The sequence below is a fragment of the Miscanthus floridulus genome, chromosome 4 (assembly GCF_019320115.1).
Source record: "Miscanthus floridulus cultivar M001 chromosome 4, ASM1932011v1, whole genome shotgun sequence".
Lineage (NCBI taxonomy): Eukaryota > Viridiplantae > Streptophyta > Magnoliopsida > Poales > Poaceae > Miscanthus > Miscanthus floridulus.
In genome coordinates, this window is record NC_089583.1 from 1,476,259 (window position 1) to 1,504,041 (window position 27,783).

The 27,783-nt window shown below is 46.3% G+C and overlaps 2 protein-coding genes and 1 pseudogene across 2 annotated transcripts; all 3 read left to right on the forward strand.

Annotated features, from left to right (window-relative positions):
* Positions 1-138: 138 nt before the first annotated feature.
* On the forward strand, positions 139-1,111 carry LOC136550760 (NAD(P)H dehydrogenase (quinone) FQR1-like). Its single transcript, XM_066542358.1, has 2 exons — positions 139-193; positions 327-1,111. The coding sequence occupies exons 1-2, from the start codon at positions 171-173 to the stop codon at positions 952-954; spliced, it is 651 nt and encodes a 216-aa protein (XP_066398455.1). The 5' UTR covers positions 139-170; the 3' UTR covers positions 955-1,111.
* Positions 1,112-4,610: 3,499 nt separating this feature from the next.
* On the forward strand, positions 4,611-10,607 carry LOC136550693 (disease resistance protein Pik-2-like; annotated as a pseudogene).
* Positions 10,608-14,813: 4,206 nt separating this feature from the next.
* Positions 14,814-27,767, forward strand: LOC136549287 (uncharacterized). Its single transcript, XM_066540526.1, has 16 exons — positions 14,814-15,008; positions 15,958-16,374; positions 16,503-16,728; positions 16,804-17,052; positions 17,149-17,264; positions 17,426-17,521; positions 17,606-17,693; positions 17,790-18,019; positions 23,500-23,684; positions 23,826-24,025; positions 24,331-24,663; positions 24,791-24,892; positions 25,656-25,953; positions 26,049-26,197; positions 26,490-26,774; positions 26,884-27,767. The coding sequence occupies exons 2-16, from the start codon at positions 16,067-16,069 to the stop codon at positions 27,073-27,075; spliced, it is 3,057 nt and encodes a 1,018-aa protein (XP_066396623.1). The 5' UTR covers positions 14,814-15,008; positions 15,958-16,066; the 3' UTR covers positions 27,076-27,767.
* Positions 27,768-27,783: the final 16 nt, after the last annotated feature.

Genomic DNA, 27,783 nt, shown 5'->3' on the forward strand with positions numbered 1-27,783 from the left:
GGGTGCTGAGTTTGGGTTGTCATGGTTGGAGATAGTCTAATCCTCTATAAATAATCACCATCACATGAGAGCAGAGCAGGTGGCACGACAAGACAGTTCCTTTGCGCTCAACTCGAAGCTCCTGTGCAAAGCAAAACATCAAAACATCACAAGTGAAGCAAAACAAAGCAATGGCCACCAAGATCTACGTCGTGTAAGCACCCAGCAGTTCGCATCGATTTCCTATGTGATAATACAATCGAGCACTTCTTCCATTCCATCTCCTCCATCCATGCACGGTATGCTTTATTCGAAAACGTTATGCCCATGCATGCATGCACCTGCAGGTACTACTCGACGTGGGGCCACGTGGCGGCGCTGGCGGAGGAGATCAAGAAGGGCGCGGACGAGGTGTCCGGCGTGGAGGCCACGGTGTGGCGCGTGTCCGAGACGCTTCCAGAGGAAGTGCTGGGGAAGATGGGCGCGGCGCCGGCGCGCCAAGACCACCCGGTGCTCGCCCCACGCGACCTCGCGGACGCCGACGGCGTGCTCCTGGGCTTTCCGACGCGGTTCGGCATGATGGCGGCGCAGATGAAGGCGTTCTTGGACGCCACGGGCGGGCTGTGGCAGGGCCAGGCGCTGGCGGGGAAGCCCGCGGGCGTGTTCCTCTCCACGGGCACACAGGGCGGCGGGCAGGAGACCACCGCGCTCACCGCCGTCACGCAGCTCGTGCACCATGGCATGCTCTTCGTGCCTTTGGGTTACACCTTCGGCGCCGGCATGTTCGGCGTCGACGAGGTCAGGGGCGGCAGCCCCTACGGCGCGGGCACCTTCGCCGGCGCCGATGGCAGCAGGACGCCCTCCGAGGCAGAGCTCGCCATAGCCAGACACCAGGGCACCTACTTTGCCGGCATCGCCAAGAAGCTCAAGGCCGGAGCCACGGCCCTCGCCGCCGAATCCTCAGCGTCAGCTTGATGATACATCATTCGTCATGCCTACTCAGCCTGTCTTGATTTAATAAATAATTCCCTACTTTAGTATTGATTCATGTTTATTGTATTGTATTTGCGACTGAATAATACAGTACTACGTACGTACGTACATGCTTGCTTGCTCCTAAACATGATGTCATAAGTGGCTCCATAGACCAGAGGTCAAAAAAAAAACTCAAAGGGGGTTTGTGTTATCTCTACGCCTAAAAAATTATAACATCATTGTTTACCCGATGATATCAAGCCTCGATCTCTGCTCTGCTCACGTGTCCGCGTCCGATACAAATCGCCCTCTACCAAAAGCATGTGCTTCCGCGTTCTACTTTTAGACGCTTACAGGGATCTTTCACACATATATTTTTTGATGGGACTACGGGGACAAATGGTCCTCACATGATATATTAACCACAGATGCCAAAGCAGGTTGTAGCCCAAAGCCTTGTGCTCGAGAACACAAGTTATAGAAGAGTGAAGGAGAGTTTACATTTTAAATAAGTTTGACATATTTTTTCTGTAATATGTAGTTAGGAAGACAATAGATTGCATATAAAGATATTCCAGATAAAGAACAACTGAGATGATAGATATACAAGATTGCTGAGGAGTTATAAGAGAGTAATAGGTAATCGAATTGGGGAAATGGTGCAAGATGAAGCATAATGCTTGCAACGTGGGATTTCAGCAAGGAGAAAATTAGTTTTGTATCGTTGAAAGATAAACACGATTCGGAAAAAAAAATAGATATACCATTGAAAAACCACTGACGTGAAATACCACCAAAACGTAGAAACGTTAACCGATCGAAAGTAGCCGTCATGTTTTCAGCAAATGGTAGGCTGCACGGTCAACGCACGGGGTCTTGCACAGCTAGCTAGCGCTCGCGCCTGAATGGTGGAGCTCATGATCAGCTCGCCACTCGTCCCCCCACCGGCACTGCAAGCCCGCGGGCGTGTTCCTCTCCACGGGCACACAGGGCGGCGGGCAGGAGACCACCGCGCTCACTGCCGTCACGCAGCTCGTGCACCATGGCATGCTCTTCGTGCCTCTGGGGTACACCTTCGGCGCCGGCATGTTCGGCGTCGACGAGGTCAGGGGTCGTAGCCCCTACGGCGCTGGGACCTTCACCGGTGCCGATGGCAGCAGGACGCCCTCCAAGGCGGAGCTCGCCGTGGCGAGACACCAGGGCACGTACTTCGCCGGTGTTGCCAAGAAGCTCAAGGCCGGAGCCACGGCCCTCGCCGCCGAAGCCTCAGCGTCAGCTTGATGATATTCATTTCGTCATGCCTCAGCCTGTGTTTGTCTCTAATCACTTGGTTTATCAGCCGTACTTTTTTTACAGTGTTTTTTTTATCACGGTACTTTATTAATTAATGTTTATTTTATTGTATTTGAGATTGAATAATATAGTACTACGTGCGTACATGCTTTCAACATGATGTCATAAGTGGCTCAAGGGACCAGAGGAAAAAAAAAATCCAAGGGAGTTTGTGTTATCTCTTCTTCTATCTACAGCTAAAATGATTATAATATCATCATCTACCCGATAATACCAAGTCTCGAAACCTGCTCCTACCCGGAGTACAAGCGTCCGATATGAGTCATCCTTCACACATGTGTCCGTGTCCTACCCGGTTCCGATACGAAGACCGTATCCACGTGTCCACGTTCAATACGAAATTCTTGGAGGTCACACGTTTGCGTCCGGTTACTAAATTCAATCAAAAAAATTCTAATCCCGGTGCAACGCACAGACATATATCTACTAGTCCATTAAAAAAATCTTAGACGCACGGCATACCAAGAACTACTCCTACATTATTGTAGTTTTTTTATATTATTAGTTTTATTTGAGCCCTACTAGGATTAAGGTTTTTAGTTAAGCAATCAAATCACTCCCTTTTAGACGCTTATGGAGATCTTTCACTTATATATTTTTTGATGCGACAACGGGACAAATGGTCCTCACCTGATATATTAACCACGGATGCCGAAGCGAGTTTGGTAGGGGAGAGTCGTAGCCTAAGGCTTGCGCCTATGAACACAAGTTATAGAAGTGTGAAGGAGAGTTTACATTTTGAACAAGTTTCACATATTTTTTTTCTGTAATTTGTAGTTACATAGACAATAGATTGCATATGAAGAGATTCTAGATAAGAACAACTAAGATGATAGATACAAGTTGTTGAGGAGTTAGAGCATCTCCATGAGTTTTCAAAACGCACTTCCAATATTAATTTCTTTTAGCAAGATTGAAAAAAAAAACTCTCTAACAACTCCCTAGCTCAACTCCAAATCTTTCCACAATTGGAGAAATTGACCCAATCACGTGGAAATATACGCACACGTATCCATTGGTCAATTTAAAGGTGGAAGGACGCAGGGAAGAATAAGAAGTAGGATAGGGTTTTCAATCCAATTGTATAAGAGAGAAAGAGAGTATAAAAGTTGTTAAGGTGATTCGCAAATAGTCTGAAATTTCTGATGCAAAATTACCTTCTATATTTTAGAGCGACATTTTAGAAGCTCTTAGAGGAACCCAACAAATGTGCTCCTGACTTTTTTTAGCCACTTAGAAAACTCATTAATTTACCAATTAGTTTTTGGAAACTATTGGAGATGCTTTTATAAGAGAGTAATAGGACATTTGTCGGTGTTTCGAGTTACAACCGACGAGTAAATTTCTAATATTGCGCATCTGACTCGGATGGTGTGCATAGAGAACACGAGGTTTATACTGGTTCGGAAAGAATGTCCCTACGTCCAGTTCGTCGCTGCTGCCCGTGTTACTAGCACCGAAAGTTTGTAGTAGGGGTTACAAACGGGCGAGAGAGGGACATGTCCTAAGTCTCTAGTGGAAAGAATAAACGGGTACTGAGAGCTTGGTCGCTGCTCAGCCGTGCGCTCCTACGTTTGTTATCTTGTGGTTCAGGGTTCGATGAGTTCGTTGGTCAGACACCCCTCATGGGACGCCCTACTTTCCTTTTATAGGCCAAGGGAAAGCAGGGGTTACCGTGGAGGAAAAGAGAAGAACGAGAGAGAGCCGAAGGCCTTCAGGATCGCTGGGCCCTTCTTCTCCTTCATACGGGTCCCGCCGATGTAACACCCTCGGTGTTACACTGTACAGTCTTTTGCTAAAACACTGCATGAGCATCATATTTATGTGTAAATGTGTGTAATATAGGGTGCAAAACAATGTACGTAACTTGAAACGTTCATCGGAAACGGGAAATGGATGTATATTTCATGTCGCGTTGTAAGGGTTTAAATGAATTTTTATTAAACAAAAACACTAGAATGCATATAAGGCACTTTAATAAAGTTTGTAGTATAAGCTTCGTAGGTGGCGATGAAATACTTAGGGTCGCGAAAGGAATTCGCTAGCTAGCGTACCGAAGAGCTGGGAAATCGAATTCGACGCGAATCCGAGCGAGACGTAGTCGAATTTCCTAAGTCGGAAAACGCTTGGACGAAGCTAAGTTTGGCAATTTTTGTAGGAGAATCGAGTTAGGTAGTGGTATGGTCTCAGGGCTTGTTTTAGTAGCCTAACATGCCATCTCGAGTGTAAAATAGGTGGTTTAGCAATTGGAGCATCGAGTTGAATTTTTGGGGCGCTTTAAAAACCGTGCATGACACGTTACCATGGGTGTCGTCGCGGTGTGGGGAAAGTGATGATCTAGGAAAGATGTCTGAAATCAGGAAGGCATATGACGACCCAAAGGTGAAGGTGAGATTTGGGTGCCGTGCTTGGGTCAGAGAGTAATGCACCCTTTCGATCCAAGGGGATTCATCGAGAGCCTTGTGAGGCAGTTTTACACTAATTCTTCTCAAGAGCAAGACAACAACGTGGCCCAACAAGTTGTTGGGGCTGATGTTTTGCTGGAGATGGAGAAGATGGGGCATACTGATTTGATCCATGTGTTCAAAGCACATGTGAGTAGAAACAGTTACCTGATTGTGATCAATGACCTTTCCACGATAGAGGAGTGGGACTGCATCAAGACCTACTTCCCCGACAAGAAGAATCGAAGCAGAATCGTTGTCGCCACGCAACCAGTTGAAATCGCAAGCTTGTGCACAGAGCAACCGCACCAAGTGTCAGAGCTAAAGCAATTGTCAGCGCATCAAATCCTCTATATATTTCACAAGAAGGTAACTACTGAAACTTACTAGCTAGTAGTTCTTCACACATCAACATCAGCTGAACCTAGAAGCGTCAATAATACTTATATAGAGCATGCAAAAATACCTTGCTGCTTCTCTTTATCTAAATATATGTATTAATTACTACTTAACTCATTCATGTTTAGGTTGAGAGACCAGAAACGGATTCTCTCAAGTCCATCCCAAAGTCAACAGCAAATGCAAGTGCTTCAGGGAGCAGCTCAGCGATGTCCACCATCAATGAGATCCAGGAGAGCAGCTTCAGGGAGCAACAACAAATGCAAGTGCTTCAGGTACCTACAGTTGAAAGGAAGCTTGATCGCATAAGAACAAGGGCAGTACTCTTCCCTGAAGACATAGTTCTTGGAAGAACGATAGAAGAACGTGAAGTTATAGATTTGGTTGGTCGCCCACACGATGACGGCCACGGCTGCAAGGTGATCTCTGTCTGGGGAATGGGTGGCATTGGGAAAACCACTCTCGTCAGGAGGATCTACCGCAGCCAACAGCTTGGTGGCTCGAAGCGTGCTTGGGCAACCGCATTGCGCCCTTTCAACCGTGATGCGCTTCTTCGAAACCTGGCCTTGCAACTTCAGAAAGATATTCAACAAGATTCAACGGCTGGAGCTGGTGGGGTGACACACAAGAAGAATATCGAATCTATGGGATACCAGGAATTGGCTAGTGAATTGTCTAGGCTTCTTCGTGAGCAGAGGTGCCTCATTATTCTTGATGATCTATCTTCCACTGAAGAATGGGATTCCATCAAACATCACTTGGCTGAAGATAGACGGATCATAGCCACTACAAGGGAAAAAATTATTGCCAAACATTGTTCTGAGGATGACCGGAACATGTACAACCTTAGAGGTCTCGATGATGATGTTGCACTTGACCTCTTCAAAAAGAAGGTACTCCTGAATAATCTACTATTCTTTTTTTCTTTCCTATTTATTTAATTTTTTTAGTTATATTATTTTGAGAACAAATGCGCCTTAAGCACGAAGAATATATCAAGGGCAATAACCCTTTTGTTAGAGGTGTAACTGTGCAGTCACAATTGTTTGATGAATTAAATCAACGCAAAATTCCAAAAATAAAACCTACAAGTATTTGTCCATCAGTTTGACTTGTTTAAAGTCTAAATCAGTACCCCTGAACTTTAAAGTTTAGTCTAAGTAAACCGTGTGTGGGGGATATACCCTCGGGTACCACAAGATGGTACATGGGCCGCACCATCCGAGGTGGCCCGGCCCGTAAGATCGAGGCGTGCACAGCAAGATTACAAGTTGTACTAGATATTGTAATAGTACCAAATATGATACTTTACTTGTAACCTCCTCCTCCAGACTATATAAGGAGAGGCAGGGATCCCCCTTAGGGAGGACAACGGATCTCACCCCAGATCAATACAGATAACAGAGCACAGGACGTAGGGTTTTACGCCACACTGGCGGCCTGAACCTGTATAAATCTTGTGTCTTGTGTCTCTGTAACCATCCGGTTCGTGTCTTGCGCACCGTCTACCGACAATCTACCACCACGGGCACCCCCTCGGTGGACTGCCGACCATATTTCGTCGACAGTGGCGCGTCAGGTAGGGGTCCCCGTTTAGGGGTTGTGCGTGCTGATCTTCCGGCGAATCAGATGGGATCCTCTTTATCAACACCACCTGTGGTGACTTCAGCTGTCGCAGTGATCTGTCCCAGTCAAGATCGATCCCGGCGTTCAGCCTCCGCCGAGCTCCGACCACCAGACCACCAGACCACGTCCCGAGCGGCTCCGCCGAGCTCCGACCACCAGACCACGTCCCAAGCGACTCCGCCGAGCTCCGACCACCAGACCACCAGACCACGTCGCAATGATGATCGTCACGAAGAACGGCGCTATGACAACCGCGACCACTGTCACAACAGGCCAAAAAGCTCGAGGACCGGACAACTTCATCGCCACCGATCAGATTTCTATCCAAAGATAAGTACACTTCTAATATTTATATTTAATATAATTTTCATTACGACGTTTCTCCACAACGTCCTTGTCATGATTATTCTTCAAATAACGTTTGTCCATGTATACAATCTTAAATATAACATACAGATATACTTTAATGCAAATCCTCGACCAGTCATGTTGACGCTCGATGTCTCCAGAAAAGGCCCTGTCTCCGGCTCCTCCCTGCACGTGCACGAGCGTCTGCCCTCTGCGTTATGGTGGTCGGCAGCGGCTCCTTAGCGACGCTTTGTTCATCCTACACGTGCACGGGCTCCGCGCCCCGCGTTATGGTTAATGGGCTAGCTAGGACTGGAGACTCAGCTACATACTAACTGGTCGAGCAATTTATATTAAGTATAAACACAAACTTCACATTAACACTGATGTTTACAAAGCACCAACTGCTTTATCACATCATGCTCATGACTGCTGAGCGTTATTTCTTCACCGCTGATTTTTTCTCCATAATTTATTATTTTGTACATCATGTACTACCATTCTACATATTTATATTGCAGGAATTTCGAGCTATGCTCGGGGATTTCGTCGCTCGCTTCTCGACCTACGCTCGGGGATTGCCTCGATCACTCTCCGACCACAGCTCGGGGACTTCGTCGCTCGCTCCTCGACCTATGCTCGGGGATTGCCTCGACCACTCTCCGACCACGGCTCGAGGACTTTGCGTCTCGACTACATGTGACTGGCAACTCGCATACAGTTGGGATATTTTTTTTCTCACTTAGACCTTGTTACAAGGCTCATACCTCGCTTTCCAGCAAGCTCGGGGACTACATCGGTACGATGCACCTGCCGGTGCATCTCGTATCGCCTGTACGACGATTGGATTCTCAACTTAACTGGGAATTCTTTTTAGACCCTGGCACCACGTGCCTACGTCACCTACTACCAGGCTCGGGGACTAAGTGGGCACACTTCACCTTGCGGTGAATGTGTTTGTTTTTCGACTACTACGCCTCTGATGATCAAGGACGCTACGCTTCAAGACGCACTTACATTTCTTTTCAGAAATACAAGTGGACACACTTCTCAGGACGGAAATCTTTTTCTTTCTTTTTAAGAGCACCCTACATTCTTCGGACAACCTACTTCTCCGACGACAACGGTGGTCGGAGATGTCAAGAACTCAAGCCTCACTGTTCGGAGAAGGTTAAAATGACGTGTCGCATCAAAATACATGGCGCTCGGGGACTAGCTGTGGGGGATATACCCCGGGTACCACAAGATGGTACATGGGCCGCACCATCCGAGGTGGCCCGGCCCGTAAGATCGAGGCGTGCACAACAAGATTACAAGTTGTACTAGATATTATAATAGTATCAAATATGATACTTTACTTGTAACCCTCCTCCTCCAGACTATATAAGGAGAGGCAGGGGTCCCCCTCAGGGAGGACAACGGATCTCACCCCAGATCAATACAAATAACAGAGCACAGGACGTAGGGTTTTACGCCACACTGGTGGCCTGAACCTGTATAAATCTTGTGTCTTGTGTCTCTGTAACCATCCGGTTCGTGTCTTGCGCACCGTCTACCGACAATCTACCACCACGGGCACCCCCCTCGGTGGACTGCCGACCATATTTCATCGACACCGTGTAATACATCTCTGTGTGAAATAAACAATGTGATACATCTGTATAACCCCAGACATGGTAGCTGTTGTGGTAATGACATGACAATGAGTTAGCATATATAAAAGTACATTTTAACATTAAGTCTGGAAAACATTACTACTCAATTTGTGAACAAATGAACTTCTTTTGGATTTTGTCTTACATAAGATGAAGGGAAGTTCATTGAATTGATTGTTGAGGTTGTTTTATATGGTTTTAGAAAAATAAAATGGAGCTTAATTAAGATGTGCTTTGAGAACCAAAGTTCCTAAATAATTTACCTACCTTCACCTCTAAGCAGCTAAGGTTGTTGGGCCAAACACCCACGTTATATTATATTAATTTCACAGTTTCGTTATAGCATTTGCCATTCTTTAATGCAAATTCCTGCCAATACTCTCCCGGTCAGCTGGCCAGCACGTTTAGTTGATGAAGAGGGATTGCCCTCATTTCATATATATTTTTAATGTGAGATCCTAAGCATCTTGAATGATATGTGTTGTTTAGGTATTTAAGGAGGCTGCAAATTTTGACTTGTCTTCTGGTATGCTCGATCAAGCTAAACTCATCTTAAAGAAATGTGATGGACTTCCCCTAGCTATATCAACCATTGGCGGCTATCTGGCAAATAAGCCAAAAACTTCAGTGGAATGGAGGAGGCTGAATGATGGCTTAAGTGCTGAGTTGGAGATCAATCCTAGTCTAAAGATGATAAAGACAGTTATGATGGCCTACCATATCATCTAAAGGCTAGTTTCCTATATCTGTCCATTTTCCCAAAATATCATATAATCCATCGTAAACATGTGGTGGCAAGGTGGATTGCAGAGGGGTTTTCAAGAGACACGCAGCACATGATGGCAGAGCATGTTGGAGACAAGAACTTTGATGAGCTTCTTGATAGGAGTATGACCTTACCGTCAGAAGGAGGAACTCTTGGAAATATTGATTCTTGTCAGCTCCATGACCTCATTCGCGAAATCTGCATATCTAAGGCAAGGGAGGAAGGCTGCAGTGTCGGCAGTGCACAAGGGGCAATTCGACACCTTTCCATAAGCAGCAACTGGAAGAGAGACAAGGATGTGATGTAGAGGATGCTAGACTTGTCACACGTGCGATCATTAACCGTGTTTGGAGAGTGGAGATCATTTTTCTTATCAAGAAGATGAGATTCCTCCGAGTGTTGGATTTGTCGCGGACAGTAGGGCTTAGAGACCATCACCTTGATAGAATCGGGGAGCTCCTTCACCTGAGGTACCTCTCTCTACGAGGATGTCAGGCTATTTTTGAACTGCCAAATTCGTTTGGAAATTTAAGGCAGCTGCAGACACTGGATATCAGAGGTACATGGATACTGACGCTGCCAACTGCAGTCACCAAGCTTGAAAAGCTGCAATACCTTCATGCAACTTTTTATGACCTGCCACTGCTGAGAAGACAAGAGCAGCAGGTTGCAGAACATGATGCTATATATTACGAGTACTGGCAACTCATGGGCAGTGACACCCAATTACTGAATTCGCTATGTTGGTGTTGTTCAATTGCTCTTTGCGCATGCTGCCTACTCTGCTTCCTCAGAAAGTATGTTTATCGGGCGAACTGTTGGCTGTCTATGGCTGGGCATCTTTCTTGGAGACCTCGGCTGCTAGAGGCTCGTTTGGGGAGAAGTGGACCACATCTTCTAGAGGATGAGGGTGATGATATTATGCTGCGTGGTGTCAAGGTGCCGACAGGTATTTCCAAACTGAAGGTCCTGCAGACACTCCGTGTTGTCAATGTTGCACGGGGGGAAAGGCTACATTTCAAGAGCTCAGAGAGCTTACTCAGCTGCGTAAGCTTAGGGTAGTCGGTGCTGGCGGCAAAAACAACAAGAAGTTCTGGCATGGACATAATCGACTACTGAATGGATCCACCGGCTTCAGAACCTGACCAAGTTGCAGGTACAGAATTCGAGGCTCAAGAACCAAGATGCCTTACAAGCCTTCGGTACGCTACCGAATCTTGCAGTTCTGCGTCTGGAGGAGTTCTCATTTGAGTGCGAAGACCTCCTTTTCCACGGCTTGTCATTCCCGAGTCTCTTGGTGCTGGAGCTTCATAGATTTGGTAGCAATTCTCCTTTAAACATAAAGACCCCCTGGAGTTGTGGGATTTCAACAAGCGGCAGCACCGAAACTCGAGGTGCTACAAGGCAACTGATGCACCTTGGTGCAAGGATTTCCTGGGCTACATTATCTTACAAGCCTCATGGAGATTCAGATGGATCGTGATGACCCCAAAGAAATAGTACAGAACCAACTTGCAGAGCATCCAAACGATGTCATCCTGAAGCTGCTGTAACCCACAAGACAATATAAACTTGCAGAGCATCCAGAAAACTTGTAGACAATGACTCGATGTATTCTTCTTCGTTCCTTTTTGTAGCTAAGGCTCCCTGTTTAGATTTCTAGTGGCAGGCAGCCAGTTGGTCATGCTGTTATGTTTTGTGGGCGCGTGTTAGTGTTGTCAACCCCTGTGGCGTTTGTTTAGGTGAGTGTGTTTGTGTTGTATGGCTTTTTTTTTAGCCTAACTCCTCTTCTCTTACGCAATGATACGCAACTCTCCTGCATATTTGAGAAAAAAAAAACTAACGAGGTTGTAAGTGCACAGCTGAAGTATCTGCTGTGTTCGGCACAACTGAAACAGTATAGGATATATATCTGCCAAATCTGTGTAGCGATTAAAATGCACTACTATATTGATTGTATTTGCACTTTTTCTATATCTCAGCTGTCTGATTTTCTGTTGTTGTTCAGGCAACATGCAATTTTCTCATTGTTTGCCTACAGATAAAAAAAAGTATTCATTGTCTCTTGTGAGTTGTCCTTTTTAATTCTACTAGTTCTCTTGTGAGTTGTCCTTTTAATTATACTAGTTCAGCTCAGTTGAAACAGTATACGAGAGTATACATCTGCCAAATCTGTTTCTTAACATGCACTCTATATTAATTATATTTATGTGTCTATGTAGTGGCGACGGACACTTGAGTCTCAGGTGCACTAGACAAGCTTCGGTACTTTAATAAAATGGCGAGTCACGATCAATAAAATTCAGGTGGGGATCCCCCCGGTTGACTTTCAAAAAAGAGAGAGCTAGGATCCATATAATATACACGCACAAAGCAGAGGTTATCACTGTACTAACAGTAAGGGAGATAATATATAGCCTGCATTGCTAAATTTTATGATCATCTAATGCAATACTCCAACATTAAACTGGAGAGTTCGTGTCCAAAAAAAAAATCTAGTAAAAAAATTGGGATTAAAAAAATGGAGCATGAAAAAAAGAAGAAAAACTTTATAAGCTTGTTTATAGCAGATTAAATGGTACTACTATGGTCCCGTTCGTTTCGCTGAAAAGCCACGCTGGAAAGTATTATTCGCTGATTTATCGTAAGAAAAAGCCTAGTACTATTTATTGTTCGAAAAAGTTCACGGATAATTCAAGCAGGCCGGGTTTGCATCAAAAAAAAAAAAATCAAGCAAGCTAGGTGTGGTGGGGCCTGAAGCAACCGGTGACATCACTCGGCCATCCTGTCGCGGCCGCGGCCACCGGAGCTGTGCCCGACATCAGCCGCCTGGCGCACCTCACCACGAGTTGCGGGGGCGGAGCCAGAAATTAATGGAACATAGGGGAGCAATGGACAAGTTAAGTAGAACTAAATAAAAACCATATCATGTTTTAGTTACCCTCACATATTAATATGTTTCATAAATCTCAGTCAAAAGAAAATTACACATCTGTTATCCGAAATTAGAAAAGGCAAATTTAGATGGTGATTGCTGATTAGATAAGAGAATACCACTAGATTATTAGGAATTACCTGTTGATGAAGTGATGATAAGCTAGCTAATCAACAGACAGCAATCATAGCAACGATGTCAATTTGGGCAGCGTGATCGCGTCCTAAACCCACTCCCACGACACCTCGTCTAGTCGAGCGAATGCCGAGAAGGTGAAGCGCTTAAGCGAAAGAGACGATTGGGGCCGACTGTCTGAGCAAGACGAAGACCGAGCGACGCACGCTTCATATTCACCACATGGTGCAGGAAGTGGAGCCATCAGAGAGGCCTAAATGGGCTTTCTTCAAAGGGCCTCAAATACATCTAGCGTTCGGACAAATTAGCAGAGACTAAACAAACGTATTAAATACAAATATTAACTACATAATAGAGAGACGAGTACAACGTTGGGGAGTGCCAGGCCCCTCCCAGCCCCTCATCCCTCAGCCGCTGTCTCCGTTCTTTCTCCTCAACCGGACCTTGGCCACCGCATAATGCCAGTTGAGGAACACTTGCGCGAAGGCCTCCTCAACTGATATTTGATGATAACCTGCTATGACTTCATTAAAATTTGATGACAACTAGCTACGACGTCCACCAGAGGATCATGCTAGCTAGGGACAACGTCGACAACCTCTTCGACCAGCATTGCCAGGAGATAAAGCGCCGATCACATAGGAGGTTTAGGGAGTTGTACAATTACATTGCTGATGACTGAGAGGCAGACAAGAAGCTCTAGAAGACCCCTCATAAAAAAATTAAGTACATGGTCTACTAACTAGCCAGTGTTGGTTCTTTTGAAAGCTAGTGTTAGTTCTTTTGAACATATAATGGTGGATGCAAGCAGTGGTAGTTGTGCATGATGTAATGGTGGATGCACATGATGATGTAGCAGTGGTGGTTGTGGAGATATTAGAAACTTGGTACTTGAAGTGGCCGCATTCATGAGGAAGGATGCATGCTTGTAACTTAAGACTGGTATAGATGGCAGCTATGTGTATTGTGCCATCTATAATTAACTATTAATCTAGAACTTCTAGATGGCTATCATGCCATCTATTAACTAGCAGTTATGTGTATGTTTATCTCTTGACTGTGTGTATGTTTTGGAATGGATCAAGTTTCTAGAACGAGAAGAATATATTAGTGGTATGCCAGAAATGAACAATAGAAGCGGATGTGAATCAACAACCGTCTCTATAAAAGGTATTTGCAAAAGCGGCTCTGAATTGCAGTCGTGTCTGCAAATAGATTTGTAGATGCGGCTGAGCATCCGCTTCTACAAATCGTGATTTGTAGAGGCGAAAGATTAGAGGCGGGCGGCATAACCCCCTATATAGAGGCTTTCTTCACGCCTCTCCTATCTGGTAGTAGTGAAGGAGGATCTCGACGCCTGAACGGCCCGACACGGTGGCACATCACATTGCACCGCCCCCATCCCGTTCGTCTCCGTCTCCGTGGGCCAAATGTCGCGCCGACCGATGGTGGTGTTGATGAACAGGCACGTGCGAAGGAGAAAGAAAGAAATTTCTCCAAGTGTCAAAAGATCAGGAGCTAGGGTTATGAGCTGATAGAGATGTGATTGTTTTAACTAGCCAAAAATCCTGAATGGAGAGTTTGTTGTGCTCTTAGAAGCCAACATACAAACTGAGGAGCCATGCCACTAGTTTAGATGTGGTACGGATATTCTCCCCTTATGGCCTGATTATTCCTCTGGCATCACTTCGTCATTCGCCGACTGGCTCATCTCCAAATGACGAAACAAAGCAGCAATTGATCTATTAAAAAACTTTAATTAGGGAACGGCCTGGCTGACCAAGTGGTTAGTGCAGACTCAGTACCTCCCTCTTTGGGTGGTCAGGGTTCGAGTTCCAAAGGACCCACTCTTTATTTGTGGCTTCGGCCGCAGCGACAAGGGGGGAAAAACCTCCCTCGTCTGCCCCACATCCAAAGCACAGGTCTGTGTATGGGTGGGACAGAGATTCGGGTTTTTTTTTCGATCTACGTGAGAAAATCTCCTTCTTAAGCCGGAATAGCAGGGGCTGTTTAGCCACGGTGGACTGAGTTTAAAAAACTTTAATTAATTAATAAAAAAAAGAAAGAAAAGCAGCAGCAGCAATCGGGGCTTTTGAAATGAACGGCTGGGATGGTTCACAACAGAAAAAGAGCACGAGCAGAGGGAGGGGATATTCTCTTGGTCTTGGCCATCGATGCGGATGCGCTCCTCCTGTCTCCCCCTTCCTCCCCTCTTCGCCCGGACCCAACCACCAGCCGAAGCGAGGTCCCAATCACACAGCCGCCCCGCCCGCGCATCCTCCTCCTCCCCTCCCCTGCGCTGCCCCGCCACGCCAGCACTTGGATTGGATTGCCGTCGAGTGGAGGTGGAGGTGGAGATCCATCCGGACTCCGGTTCGTCCCCGCCGCGCTTGGTAACGCACCCCTAACCGCCATTCCATTCCTTCCTCCATTCTTGTTTCTGTTTTCCACTACATACATGGTACATGCATAGTACAGACAGAACAGTGGCGAGAACCCGCTCTTTATTAGTAGTAGTAGAGGCACGACAGGAGCTGCTCAGGATTTTCTTTTTCTTGCTGCATTGCGGCACTAAAATTTACTCCTTTTTCATCCACCCGCCCATACATGGGGTGATTGGGCAGGCTATTCACCTCCTTCTCCACAGCAGACCTCGCATCGTTAGCCACCCATCCATCTCACTCTATTCATCGATTCACGGCTTAGGACTTCGGACTCCTCCAATGTGGAGTGCCTGTTTTTTCTTCTTCTTTTCTTTCTTTTTCCTTCCGGGGCAAAAAAGAAGAAGAAGAAACTCCACCCCCCCCCCCCCCCCCTGGTGCTGGTGGGTTATAATAATACAAACGGAAAAGTTGACTTGTATTATTATTATCATATAATTAATATTAATAAGTAAAACAAACATTTTTTTGACAACAACAAGTAAACAAACATTGGTAGTAGTAGAATATTTGCCCACTATGCACTAGTTATTACTTGTGTTGAGTAAACTCATGATACCTTGCTTCGGCACAGCTGACTCTGCCCACGTGCTACCACAGCCTCGCTCTACAGTTCTGGATCCTTGCTTACCAATCGTACTAGGATGCCACTTCTTCTTCTTCTCTAGGTTTTAAGGATTGCACTTTCTTTGCTGTCAAACTCTGAAATAAGTATTGCCATCCTGATACTGTACCTTGTGTGCTTCAGAAATGTGCAATAAGCATGGTAGGTATTAACGTGTTCAGAAATATGAAATAAGCATAGGCATTAATGGTCAATCATTTCCTCTGATACTTCCAGTTTCGTATTTTCTGTTTTTACTTTTGCACAGATCTGACATTATACTATGTAATCATTCAGGCATGCATCACATCACATCAGTTCAGGTTGATGCCTGAAGGAGAAGTTCAGTAGCACACCATTTACACCAAAACAGCTGTTGTGCTTGTGCAAAAATATCCAGGTCCAGATGGGTTCAGACAAGCAGATTGGTAGCCCACGCCCACTTTTGGGAACCCTCAAGATGGGCAGAGTTAGGACTATCCTGACACATACATACCCGTACCCTCATGAACACTCCAGGCATATTATGACTGCAGTGATTATTGCCTGCCTCTTTTTTATATCGTCTGACAACATGCATACACTCATACATAAATTGGACAACAATATCAAGTGGTGGTCCATGTATGTTTGCCTCATTGGCTTCTTCTATTTCTTCTCATCTCCTTTTCTTGGAAGAACCATTCAGCCGAGCTACTCAAATTTTAACCGCTGGTATGTATCCGCTTTCAGGCTACTTCAAAAGTCAATATTTTAATCCTTTGGCTTTTCTTCATTGGCCAGAGAAGCTCTATGTTAACTGTTATGTACACCACTCATATAGTAATATTGTACAATTGCAGGTATGTCGCTTGGATTTGCTTTGCATCCCTGTACCATCTTCCTAGCTTCCAGTCAATGGGGGTTGATATGCGCATGAACCTTTCGCTTTTCTTGACAATATATTTCTCCTCGGTCCTTTTCATCATTGCCTTTCATATCATATTTATTGGTCTCTGGTACATTGGGTTGGTTGCACGCATGGCAGGAACAAGGCCAGGAATATGGACAATTCTCCAGAACTGTACAGTAAGTTCTCTAGAATGCCCATTATATTATTTTCCTCCGTATTGATCCCAGCAAGATTCATCTTTTTTCTTTCAGGTAATCAGTATTGCATGCTGTGTATTCTACAGTCATTGTGGGAATCGTGCTGTGCACAGGAGCAAATCTTTTGGTAGTAGTTCTGACCCCAATTTGCTTGCTTTCCTTAAAAATGAAAACGGTAGTACCTGGATATCAAATTTTCTCCGTATGAATCAGCTGAAAGATGAGATATGTTCGTCTTGGTTTGCTCCTGTCGGATCTGCAAGTGACTATCCTATTCTGGCAAAATGGGTTATCTATGGGGAGGTACTGCTTGCTTCTCCTTTATTCATCTATTATTTCTAGTCCCACTTTCTTATGGTGACATCCATGTTGCACTTCTTTGATCATGTTTTTCTCCAGTTAGTTTGCAGTGGATCCTGTGCTGGCCCATCGGATGAAATATCTCCTTTGTACTCATTGTGGGCTACATTTGTTGGCCTCTATATCGCTAACTTTGTTGTTGAGAGATCGACTGGGTATGCCTTTAGTTTTTCACACTGTGCGTACTAATATTGCTGAAGTAGTTGTTGCCACGTGGAGGCTACTAATGTTTCTTTCTGATACCTTAAGTTCTCTCTCTGAATGGTTAGTGATTGTGTAATTCTAATTCTTTGGTTATGTTCCGTAAATACTTCAGATGGGCTCTTACCCACCCGTCAACGGATTTGGAGGATGAGAAGCTGAAGAGGCATATGAAACCAGATTTCCTGGACATGGTACCTTGGTATTCAGGGTAGGCCCTTCTACAACTTTAACTACACCAAGTTAGATGAAACCAACAAAAAAGACCTGACATGTTGAATTTATATTTACACAGGACATCAGCTGATTTATTCAAGACAGCATTTGACCTTATGGTCTCTGTGACTCTTTTTGTTGGGCGATTTGACATGCGCATGATGCAGGTAAATTTCCAATTTCCAGCTTTATTATCTGCTTCTTTGCACATTTTTCTGTCCAAATATTCTTTTTCTCAAACTACTCTCTACATCCTTCTGTAGGCTGCAATGAAAGGACCAACAGACAACACTCCAAATGATGACCTATTGTATGACTACTTCAATGAAAGGGAAGACCTTTGGTTTGACTTTGTTGCAGACACTGGTGATGGAGGGAATTCATCATATACAGTTGCCCGACTGTTAGCCCAACCATCTATTAGGACTGTTATCGGTGGCTCTATGCATACTCTTCCACGTGGGAACTTACTTATTATCGGCGGAGATCTTGCGTAAGATTGTACCATATTTAACCAAACCTGGTTCTTCTCCGCAGTCAATCTACTTGTGCACATTTGCAAAGCATTTCTTGTCTGCCTTTGCTTGGCTAGGAGGAACACATGATTCACTTCTTCCTAATACCTTGGGAGTTATATGTAACTGTTAGGCAATAGAATATGCCGCAGCCCCTTACCATATGCTGCGGCATTTGTAGCCATAATTAGTAAATGTAAATCAAGGATTAGTTGCTATAATTAGCAGATGTAAATCAAGGGAATTACCCTTGCCTTGTAAAGCAAGGCCAGCCGGCCCTATATAACAGAAGGCGCCCCCTCCTATTGAGGTGTGGCCAATTGCCTCCCAATTCTATCTCTCTACATGGTATCAGCAGTCCGGGTCTCGATCTGATCTCCCGGCCCCTCTCCACCTCCTGCGCCCCCCCCCCCCCCTGCCATGGACACCACCGCAGCCCTCTCCTCTGCCACCAGCGGCGTCCTAGGGGCCGACTCTGCCCCCGCCATCTGCCCCTTCGCCACCATCAACATCAAGCTCCACGTCCCCATGACCCTTGAGTTGAAGCCCTCCAACTTCACCAAGTGGTCGACGGCGTTCCAGGCCACGTGTGGGAAATTCGGGCTACTGCATCATCTCGCCACCGCCTCCACCTCGCGCCCCCACCGACGAGGCCTGGACGCAGGCTGACTTCTGCGTCCGCGGATGGATGTACAGCACCGTCTCCGACGCCGTCCTCAACCTCGCCATGACCGACAACACGCAGACGGCGAGCGCCCTTTGGACGGCCATCAGCGCTGTGTTCCAGGCGAACAAAGCTCCTCGCGCCATCTTCCTGAATCACGAATTCCACTCGATGACTCAGGGGGACCTGTCCATTGACGCCTACTGCGTTCGCATGAAGGAGAAGGCCGACGAACTGCGCGACGTCGGGCAGCCCGTATCTGAGCCCAACCTCGTCCTCAATCTGCTGCGCGGGCTCAACGAGGTCTACTCCACCGTCGCCGACACCATCGCCGGAAAGCAGCCCCTCACCTTCGCCGACGCCCGGCACCAGCTCCTTCTCAAAGAACTGCGTCTGCACAACGAGGAGAAAGTGCGCGCCACCACCGCCCTCCTGGCTGCTGCCTCCTCTCCTAGTGGTAACCAGCGGCAGCAACAGGGCGGCAGGCGGCCTAACACCAAGAAGGGCGGCCAGCAGCCCTTACCAAACTCCTACGGCGGCTTCTCCAACACCTCCGGCAGCACCAGCACCAACAAACGCGTTCCCTGGGGCTTCAATCCCTGGACCGGCGAACGTGTGGCCCCTGGAGAGCGCGTCACCCCTCCTGGACAGCATCGCCAAGGAGGTCTTGGTGCCCCTGGAGGTCCTGGTGCCCAGGCTGGGCGCAACCAGAGCATCCTCGGGCCTTCCCCGCAGGCCCACACCGCCTTCGCTCCGCTCCAGGCGTCCTCCGGCGGCTCCAACACCTCCACCAGCACCTGGGATGCAGCCGGCCTCATTGCTGCTCTGCTGAACATGCAACTGCAGGGCAACTCGCCCTGGGTCGTTGACTCCGGCGCCTCCACGCACATGACGTCCTCGGATGGTATGCTTACCCAACGCCTCCCCCCCTCCATCTCCTCAATAACAGTAGGTAATGGCACTAGCATTCCTGTTACGTCTAGAGGTCATTCCGTCCTTCCTACACCTACAACAAATTTCGCTCTTAACAATATTCTTGTCGCACCAGCCATAGTCCGCAACCTGTTATCTGTCCGTCAGTTCACTCGCGACAATAGTTGTTCCTTTGAATTTGACGCACATGGTTTTTCTGTTAAGGATCTCAGGACGGGACGCATGATTCTCCGCTGTAACAGCGACGGGGACCTATACACCATGCCTGCCGGCACACCTGTCGCCCCATCTCATGCTCTCTTGGCTGCTTCGTCGACACTGTGGCATCAACGTCTCGGCCATCCAGCCCCTGCTGCATTAGAACGTCTTAATAAAATTCATGCTGTTTCCTGTCATAAAGTGGACCGCTCCCTATGTCACTCATGTCAGTTAGGCAAGCATACGCGTCTACCCTTCAGTTCCTCGCATTCCATAACTCATGCACCCTTTGAACTTGTTCACTGTGATGTATGGACTTCCCCCATCAACAGTCTGTCTGGTTTTTCATATTACTTGGTATGTTTGGATGATTATAGTCACTACTGTTGGGTTTTTCCGCTCCGAAAAAAATCTGAGGTCCACCAACACGTAGTCGAGCTTGCTGCGCTTGCCAAAACACAATTCAGTCTTCCCCTAAAATGTGTTCAGGCCGATAACGGCACTGAATTCATCAACACTGCCACCACCAAATTCCTCGCTGCTCAAGGCACTCACCTCCGCCTCTCCTGCCCCTACACATCACCCCAAAATGGCAAAGCCGAACGCATCATCCGCACACTCAACAATTCCATTCGTACTATGCTCCTTCATGCCTCCCTGCCGCCCACATATTGGGCTGAGGGGCTCCTAACAGCCTGCTACCTCCATAATAGGCGCCCATCCTCCTCCATTCAGCATGAAATTCCCTACACTCGACTGCATAACCAGCCACCAACCTATAGTCATCTACGTGTTTTTGGGTGCCTCTGTTACCCCAACATGCAAGCAACCTCCAAACATAAGCTCGCCCCTCGCTCCACAGCATGCGTCTTCCTCGGATATCCCCCCTCGCACAAAGGTTACCGCTGCCTCGACCTATCGACCCGTCGCATCATCATCTCTCGCCATGTCATATTTGACGAAACCACTTTTCCCTTTGCAGCCACCTTAGACACCTCCTCCCCCGCTTCCCTCGACTTCCTCCTCGACGACGATATGGTTTCGGTGCCTTGCCCTACTGTTGTTGCAGGTGGGACTCTCTCCTCGACGCCTGTGGAGCAGCCGCGCTCAGACGTTGCGGCATCACCTTCTTCGCCACCGGGCGGGCGTGGTCACGTGCCCCCGCCTGGACCCAGCGTGGTTCCCTTCCCACGGGTCTACGTCCGCCGCTCCCGTACGACGACTACGTCCGAGCCGGCCGCTGCCCCAGCAGCCCCTGCGGTTCCTGACGCCCCGGCACCACCTACGGCGCCCTTACCAGCACCGGCGGCATCTCCTGCTCCGCCACCGCCACCGCCGCCGCGTGTCACCCGCACCATGACGGGTGCCATCCCTCGCGTCAACTATGAAGGGCTGGCGGCCACAACGTCATCCTCCCCATCGCCGATTCCGACGAACTACCGCAGCGCGCTGGCCGACGCCAACTGGCGTGCCGCGATGATGGATGAGTACCAGGCCCTCGTCGACAACAACACCTGGCAACTCGTTCCGCGGCCCCCCGGCGCCAACGTCGTAACGGGGAAGTGGATCTTCCGGCACAAGTTCCATGCCGATGGGTCCCTCGCCCGCCACAAGGCTCGCTGGGTTGTCCGAGGCTTCTCCCAGCGTGAGGGCGTCGACTACGACGAGACCTTCAGCCCGGTTGTCAAACCGGCCACCATTCGGTCTGTACTTAGCATCGCCGCGTCCCGCGCCTGGCCGATTCATCAGCTGGACGTGAAGAACGCTTTTCTTCACGGCCACCTCGAGGAGACCGTCTACTGCCAGCAGCCGCCAGGATTTGTCGACCCTGGCGCCCCAGACTACGTCTGCCGTCTGCAGAAGTCCTTGTATGGACTGAAGCAGGCTCCGCGGGCCTGGTACCAGCGCTTCGCCACCTTCATCCGGCAGCTCGGCTTCGTCACCTCCGCCTCCGACACGTCCCTTTTCATTCTACGAGAGGGGACGAGCCTCTCCTACCTACTACTGTACGTCGACGACATCGTTCTCACCGCCTCGTCCTCGGCTCTTCTTCAGCGCATTATGGCTCGGCTGAGCTCCGAGTTCGCCATGACGGATCTTGGCGCCCTCCACCACTTCCTCGGCATCACCGTCACACGCTCCTCAGATGGCCTCTTCCTCTCCCAGCGCCAGTACGCTGTCGAGCTTCTTCAGCGCGCGGGCATGGCTGAGTGTCATCCGACCACGACACCTGTTGACACTCACACCAAGCTATCCGCGGCCGACGGGGATCTACTGTCAGAGAAGGACGCATCTGAGTACAGGAGCTTGGCGGGGGCTCTCCAGTACCTAACCCTGACTCGTCCTGATCTGGCATATGCTGTTCAACAAGTGTGCCTCTTCATGCACGCCCCGCGCGAGCCTCACCGTGCGCTCATCAAGCGCATCCTACGCTTCGTACAGGGGACTCTCTCCTCGGGTCTTCACATTGGCACCGGGTCTGTCGACAAGCTGACTGCCTACTCTGACGCTGACTGGGCAGGCTGTCCAGACTCTCGACGATCCACCTCCGGCTTCTGCGTCTATCTCGGTGACAATCTGGTTTCTTGGTCCTCCAAGCGCCAGACCACGGTGTCCCGCTCCAGCGCCGAGGCAGAGTATCGGGCTGTGGCTCACGTTGTGGCTGAGTGCTGCTGGCTTCGACAGTTACTCCAGGAGCTCCACATCCGGCTGCCCTCCGCCACCGTTGTCTTCTGCGACAACGTCAGCGCCATCTACATGACAGCCAACCCCGTCCACCACAAGCGAACGAAGCACATTGAGATCGACATTCACTTCGTCCGCGAAAAGGTGGCCCTCGGTGAGATTCGGGTTCTCCATGTGCCCTCCTCTCACCAGTTCGCCGACATCATGACTAAAGGGCTTCCGACAGCACTCTTTCGAGAATTTCGATCCAGTCTTTGCGTCCGGGAGCCTCCCGCTGCAACTGCGGGCGGGTGTTAGGCAATAGAATATGCCGCAGCCCCTTACCATATGCTGCGGCATTTGTAGCCATAATTAGTAAATGTAAATCAAGGATTAGTTGCTATAATTAGCAGATGTAAATCAAGGGAATTACCCTTGCCTTGTAAAGCAAGGCCAGCCGGCCCTATATAACAGAAGGCGCCCCCTCCTATTGAGGTGTGGCCAATTGCCTCCCAATTCTATCTCTCTACAGTAACTAAGTTGTAACTGAGTGTTGGAATATCTAGTTAGTCTGGCTTGAGCTTTTGTCCTATTTTTGGAAACACTTTATTGATCTTTGTGCACCATAATATTTTGCATATTGTTCTCTGACTGAAAAAGGTTATTCTGGTTGCCTCTGTATGATTCAAGCAATAGTAGTTGTGGATAAGATGACATGCTTCTTTCTCAGGAGGAAAATCTGATATTATTTTAGATATGCGATTCTTTGTGCCTTCGGCATTCTCCATTGGCTCCATACAGCTTAACCTTTTCTAGTTTATAATTCCTAATACTTGTATGGCCTGTATTTACTAGATATAATCTCATATCACTTGCATGCTGAGATCTGTATCTTTATTGAATATTGCCCATACATATGGCAAATCTATAAACTAGACATAACTTAGTCCATTGCATTAGTGCATCATAGTCATAGATCTGTCGTTTTTGAATTTGCAGGTACCCAAACCCTTCATCATTTACATACGAAAGGCGCTTCTTTAGGCCTTTTGAGTATGCTCTACAGCCTCCACCTTGGTACAGCGATGAACATATAGCTTTGGATAAGCCTGAGCTCCCTCCTGGTGTATCAAAGATGACTGAATATGATGGACCACAGTGTTTCATAATTCCTGGAAACCATGGTTTGTAAACATTCTTGATATATTTAATAATATCTCATATTATTTTCTTTCTTTTGTACTTGGTCAATGATGCAAGGAATACAATGCATGTTTGTGTTTTGTTCCCTTCCCAATTTCTGATACTTTTTTTTTTTATAATAGACTGGTTTGATGGGCTTCATACTTTTATGAGATATATATGTCATAAAAGCTGGTTAGGTGGATGGTTTCTGCCTCAGAAGAAGAGTTATTTTGCATTGCATCTTCCCAAGGGTTGGTGGATATTTGGTCTTGATTTATCTCTCCATGGCGATGTTGATGTGTACCAATTCAAGTTCTTCGCAGATGTTTGTCGGAATAAGGTGCATTTTTCTTCGCTTGATCATCTTTTTCTTTTAAACGAGGTTCATTTCCTTATTTTTGGGTTCACATGGGACAACATGCGTTAGTAATTGCTTCAAGTCTTCAACCATGTATGCCGGCTAATATTGGCTTGTACAGTAAACACAAAAAGAGTTGTTGCAAATTCTTTGTAGTCTTAGGCTGATAGGCTCTTAGCCCCTTTTGCTTTCTAGTTGGAAGGAATCCCTCTTACCTTTCCAGAATATCTCTTGGAACTTGGAATTTCTAGATTTAATTGATTGACTTCAGTACTAAAGCTGTGCAGGTTGGAGAGAATGATTCTGTGATTGTAGTAACACATGAGCCAAACTGGCTTCTTGATTGGTATTGGAATGAGACTACAGGCAAGAATGTATCACATTTGATTCAGGAATACCTGAAAGGAAGATGTAAACTTCGCATGGCAGGAGATTTACACCATTTTATGAGGCACTCTGCCACTCGATCAGAAAAAACTAATTTTGTGCAACACTTGCTTGTCAATGGATGTGGTGGTGCCTTTTTGCATCCAACACATGTTTTCAGAAACTTTGAGAGGTTCTCTGGAACCACCTATGAATGCAAGGCAGCTTATCCATCTTATGATGAGTCTAGTGGGGTATGTTTTTTCCTCTATGTTGATGAAGTAATTCTTTCTTATTTAGTTCAGTGATCAGCTTAAGAAGCTTTTGTGTACTATACCATCAATTGTGAGATGAGCACGATATAATTTACTAAATTCACAGATTGCATTGGGTAACATATTGAAGTTCCGCAAAAAGAATTGGCAGTTTGACATCATTGGTGGTTTTATATACTTCATATTGGTGTTTTCAATGTTCCCGCAGGTTAGTTACAGATTCTCAAAATGGCCATTTTATTTTAATGATTATCCTTTGTCGCACATTTGAATTATTAGTAACTGTGGAGGTTAGTTGCTAATAGTAATCATGAGCTTCAGTTCCCTCTGATTTTTCTGAAATCAAAACCCAGAAGCATTGGAAGTCTCTGACTCTCTGCGCATATCCATTTTTTCATAGTAAAATTGTTCTCACCTTCATCTTAAAAAAACTGAGCTCCACTTCATTAAATGTTTCTCTGATAAATTGTCTAATCATCTCTGGAAGAATTTAGAACTTTGCCAAAACATCTGTAAAATTCATGTAACAAGATGAACAACCAACAACATCAAAGGGTTTCAACTCATCCAAGAAGGGCTAAATAACTGAGAATAGAGCAATTAGTCATCATCAGCTGGACTGTACCAGTCGGCCACCACTAGCAAATTTATTCCCAGATTTGTAAACTAAGTAGTACTTGCATCTTTCTTGCTTCTGTGGGCTGACCTCTGTTATGGATTTATTTTTATTTGCTTATTTCTGCCTTTTCTTTTTGAAGAATGTTACTAATTACTGTAAATCTTGAAGTATCTTCGTTGACCAAAAGTTAGCTGGTTGGTACTGGACATGTCATATTCTTTGTACCAGCCTCAGATTTGTATATCTTTTTTCTAAAAAAGATTTGTATTCATATTGCTACTATCACTTGGAAGGTCAAATTGACCATGTTGATTTGTATTCATATTCTTGTTTTTATTTCTATTTGTTCCAGTGTAATCTTGTTCATATCTTAAATGAAGAAACTTGGTCTGGGCGTCTGAAAAGCTTCTCAGGCACAATATGGAGTGCTTTGCTTTATATTTTTGAGCACTCTTATGTCTCTTCAGTAGGAAGTCTTACTTTACTGATGGCGTCATATTCATTCGTACCATCCAAACTATCAAGGAGAAGAAGAGCTATTATAGGCGGCCTCCATGTTTTGGCCCATTTAACTGCAGCGCTACTTTTAATGTTGCTGCTGGAGTTGGGCATTGAAATTTGTATTCGTAACCATTTATTGGCAACTTCAGGTATGCCATGCCATAGTGTGCTTCCTGAATTCTTATCATAGGTGATGGGTCAAAATCCAAGTGAAAGCTTTATTACAGATATTTTTTTTTGGTAGGTTATCACACACTGTATGAATGGTATCGATCCATGGAAAGTGAGCATTTTCCAGATCCTACTGGTCTTCGTGCTCGTTTGGAGCAATGGACTCTGGGACTGTACCCAGCATGTATAAAATACCTTATGTCAGCCTTTGACGTCCCTGAGGTAATAAGATTTTTTTTGGAAATGTTACAGTGTGCTTGTCTGAACATTCCTTGAGGAATGGATCTGCAGTTGTAGAATTAACGATGATCTACTGTAAATTTTTTTTTTATATGTGGAATGGAAAAGAACTAGTCATCTAACATCACAAATTCAGAATTTAACTGTTTTGAAAATGTGATGCATTACACTACAGAAGATTAATTTTTCAAGATTTGGTGCATGTTACTGTCTCCTTTCCAGTCCATGTTTTGTAGATTTTAGCAAGCATCTAACAGCTTATACCTTTGCTCAGGTCATGGCGGTGACAAGAATAAATATATGCAAGAACGGAATGATGTCACTTTCACGTAGTGTTCTGATCATGTACTATACTTCTGTGTTTATCTATTTCTGGATTTTCTCGACTCCAGTTGTTTCCCTCATATTTGGGAGCTACCTGTACATCTGCATCAACTGGTTCCACATACACTTTGACGAAGCCTTCTCATCACTGCGCATCGCAAACTACAAATCTTTCACAAGGTTTCATATTAAGAAGGATGGTGATCTGGAAATATTTACTCTTGCAGTTGACAAGGTAACAGATCAGCCTGCGTTCCTTTGCTCCCATCTACTCATAACTCTGTCGCCTTATGTAACTGCACACTGGTAACAAAATGTTTTTTTGCTCTGCTGTGAATAAACAGGTCCCAAAGGGCTGGAAGTTGGATCCGAGGTGGGAATCAGAGGGAAGAGAGCCACATCAGCTCAGCCATGACCGGAAGCATCCAAGCAAGTGGAGGTCAGCCTCATCACCGGACCCTGTGAGATCTGTACGGGTTGTTGACCATTTCACCATTGAAAGAACAAGAACCCCAGATATGGAGCCTTCTTCCTGATTCTGCAGCCCTTGCTGTTCCAAGGAGTTGCTACTGCTAACTAGAAAAATTAACAATAACTAGCTTCATCACACACTGTTGTTTTTGTTTCTGATGATCCGATCCCACATCCAGCTGGACCTGGGTTATCCGCCCTTGTCGGCGTCCCTGCTTTACTGACCTCACCTGCAGCATTGTAATCTGTATGTATAGAAAGAAAATTCACCTGCTGCCTACTGCTTGTATTCATCAAAGGAATGTTAAAAAAAAAAGAACTGGAGTGTTACAGAAGGATGTTTTGAGAAAGCAAATGGATGAATCGATTCATCGATTTACTAAAGATTGGTTCTATTCTGTTTTCTCCTTTTTGGTTTGCTGGTCAGGAACCATGTGACGATCCAGCCTGGTACATTTAGCCTGTCATGATCGTTGTTTTTTTATATAAGGGATCGCTTGTTGAGACATCCATCAGAACAGGCTGAAAGCTAGATAAAGATCCATCAAGGTGAGATCAAATGCTGGTTCCTTACTTGGGTGCCACTCTAGTCTTTGGTAGGTACACTCATTTGTTCAAAGTTGCTGGGTGAGCAGAAGAAGCGGCTTCAGTTCTGCTGAAGTCGCATTGTCTTCAGAAAGAAGCAGGTGTTCAATGCAAGGTCTTTTTGTATCTTGTCCAAGGTTAAAGCTAAAGCCCTGGCTGGGGAGAGGAAGCATATCATCATAGCATCA

What these genes read in the sequence shown, in the direction of transcription:
- LOC136550760 (XM_066542358.1), top strand. Translation starts at nt 171, where the DNA reads ATGGCCACCAAGATCTACGTCGT. An exon ending in GCCACCAAGATCTACGTCGT is followed by an intron (nt 194 to 326) that starts GTAAGCACCCAG and finishes ATGCACCTGCAG; the next exon opens with GTACTACTCGACGTGGGGCC.
- LOC136549287 (XM_066540526.1), top strand. Translation starts at nt 16,067, where the DNA reads ATGGGTTCAGACAAGCAGATTGGTAGCCCACGCCCACTTTTGGGAACC. An exon ending in CAATTCTCCAGAACTGTACA is followed by an intron (nt 16,729 to 16,803) that starts GTAAGTTCTCTA and finishes TTTTTCTTTCAG; the next exon opens with GTAATCAGTATTGCATGCTG. An exon ending in CTTATGATGAGTCTAGTGGG is followed by an intron (nt 24,664 to 24,790) that starts GTATGTTTTTTC and finishes CTAAATTCACAG; the next exon opens with ATTGCATTGGGTAACATATT.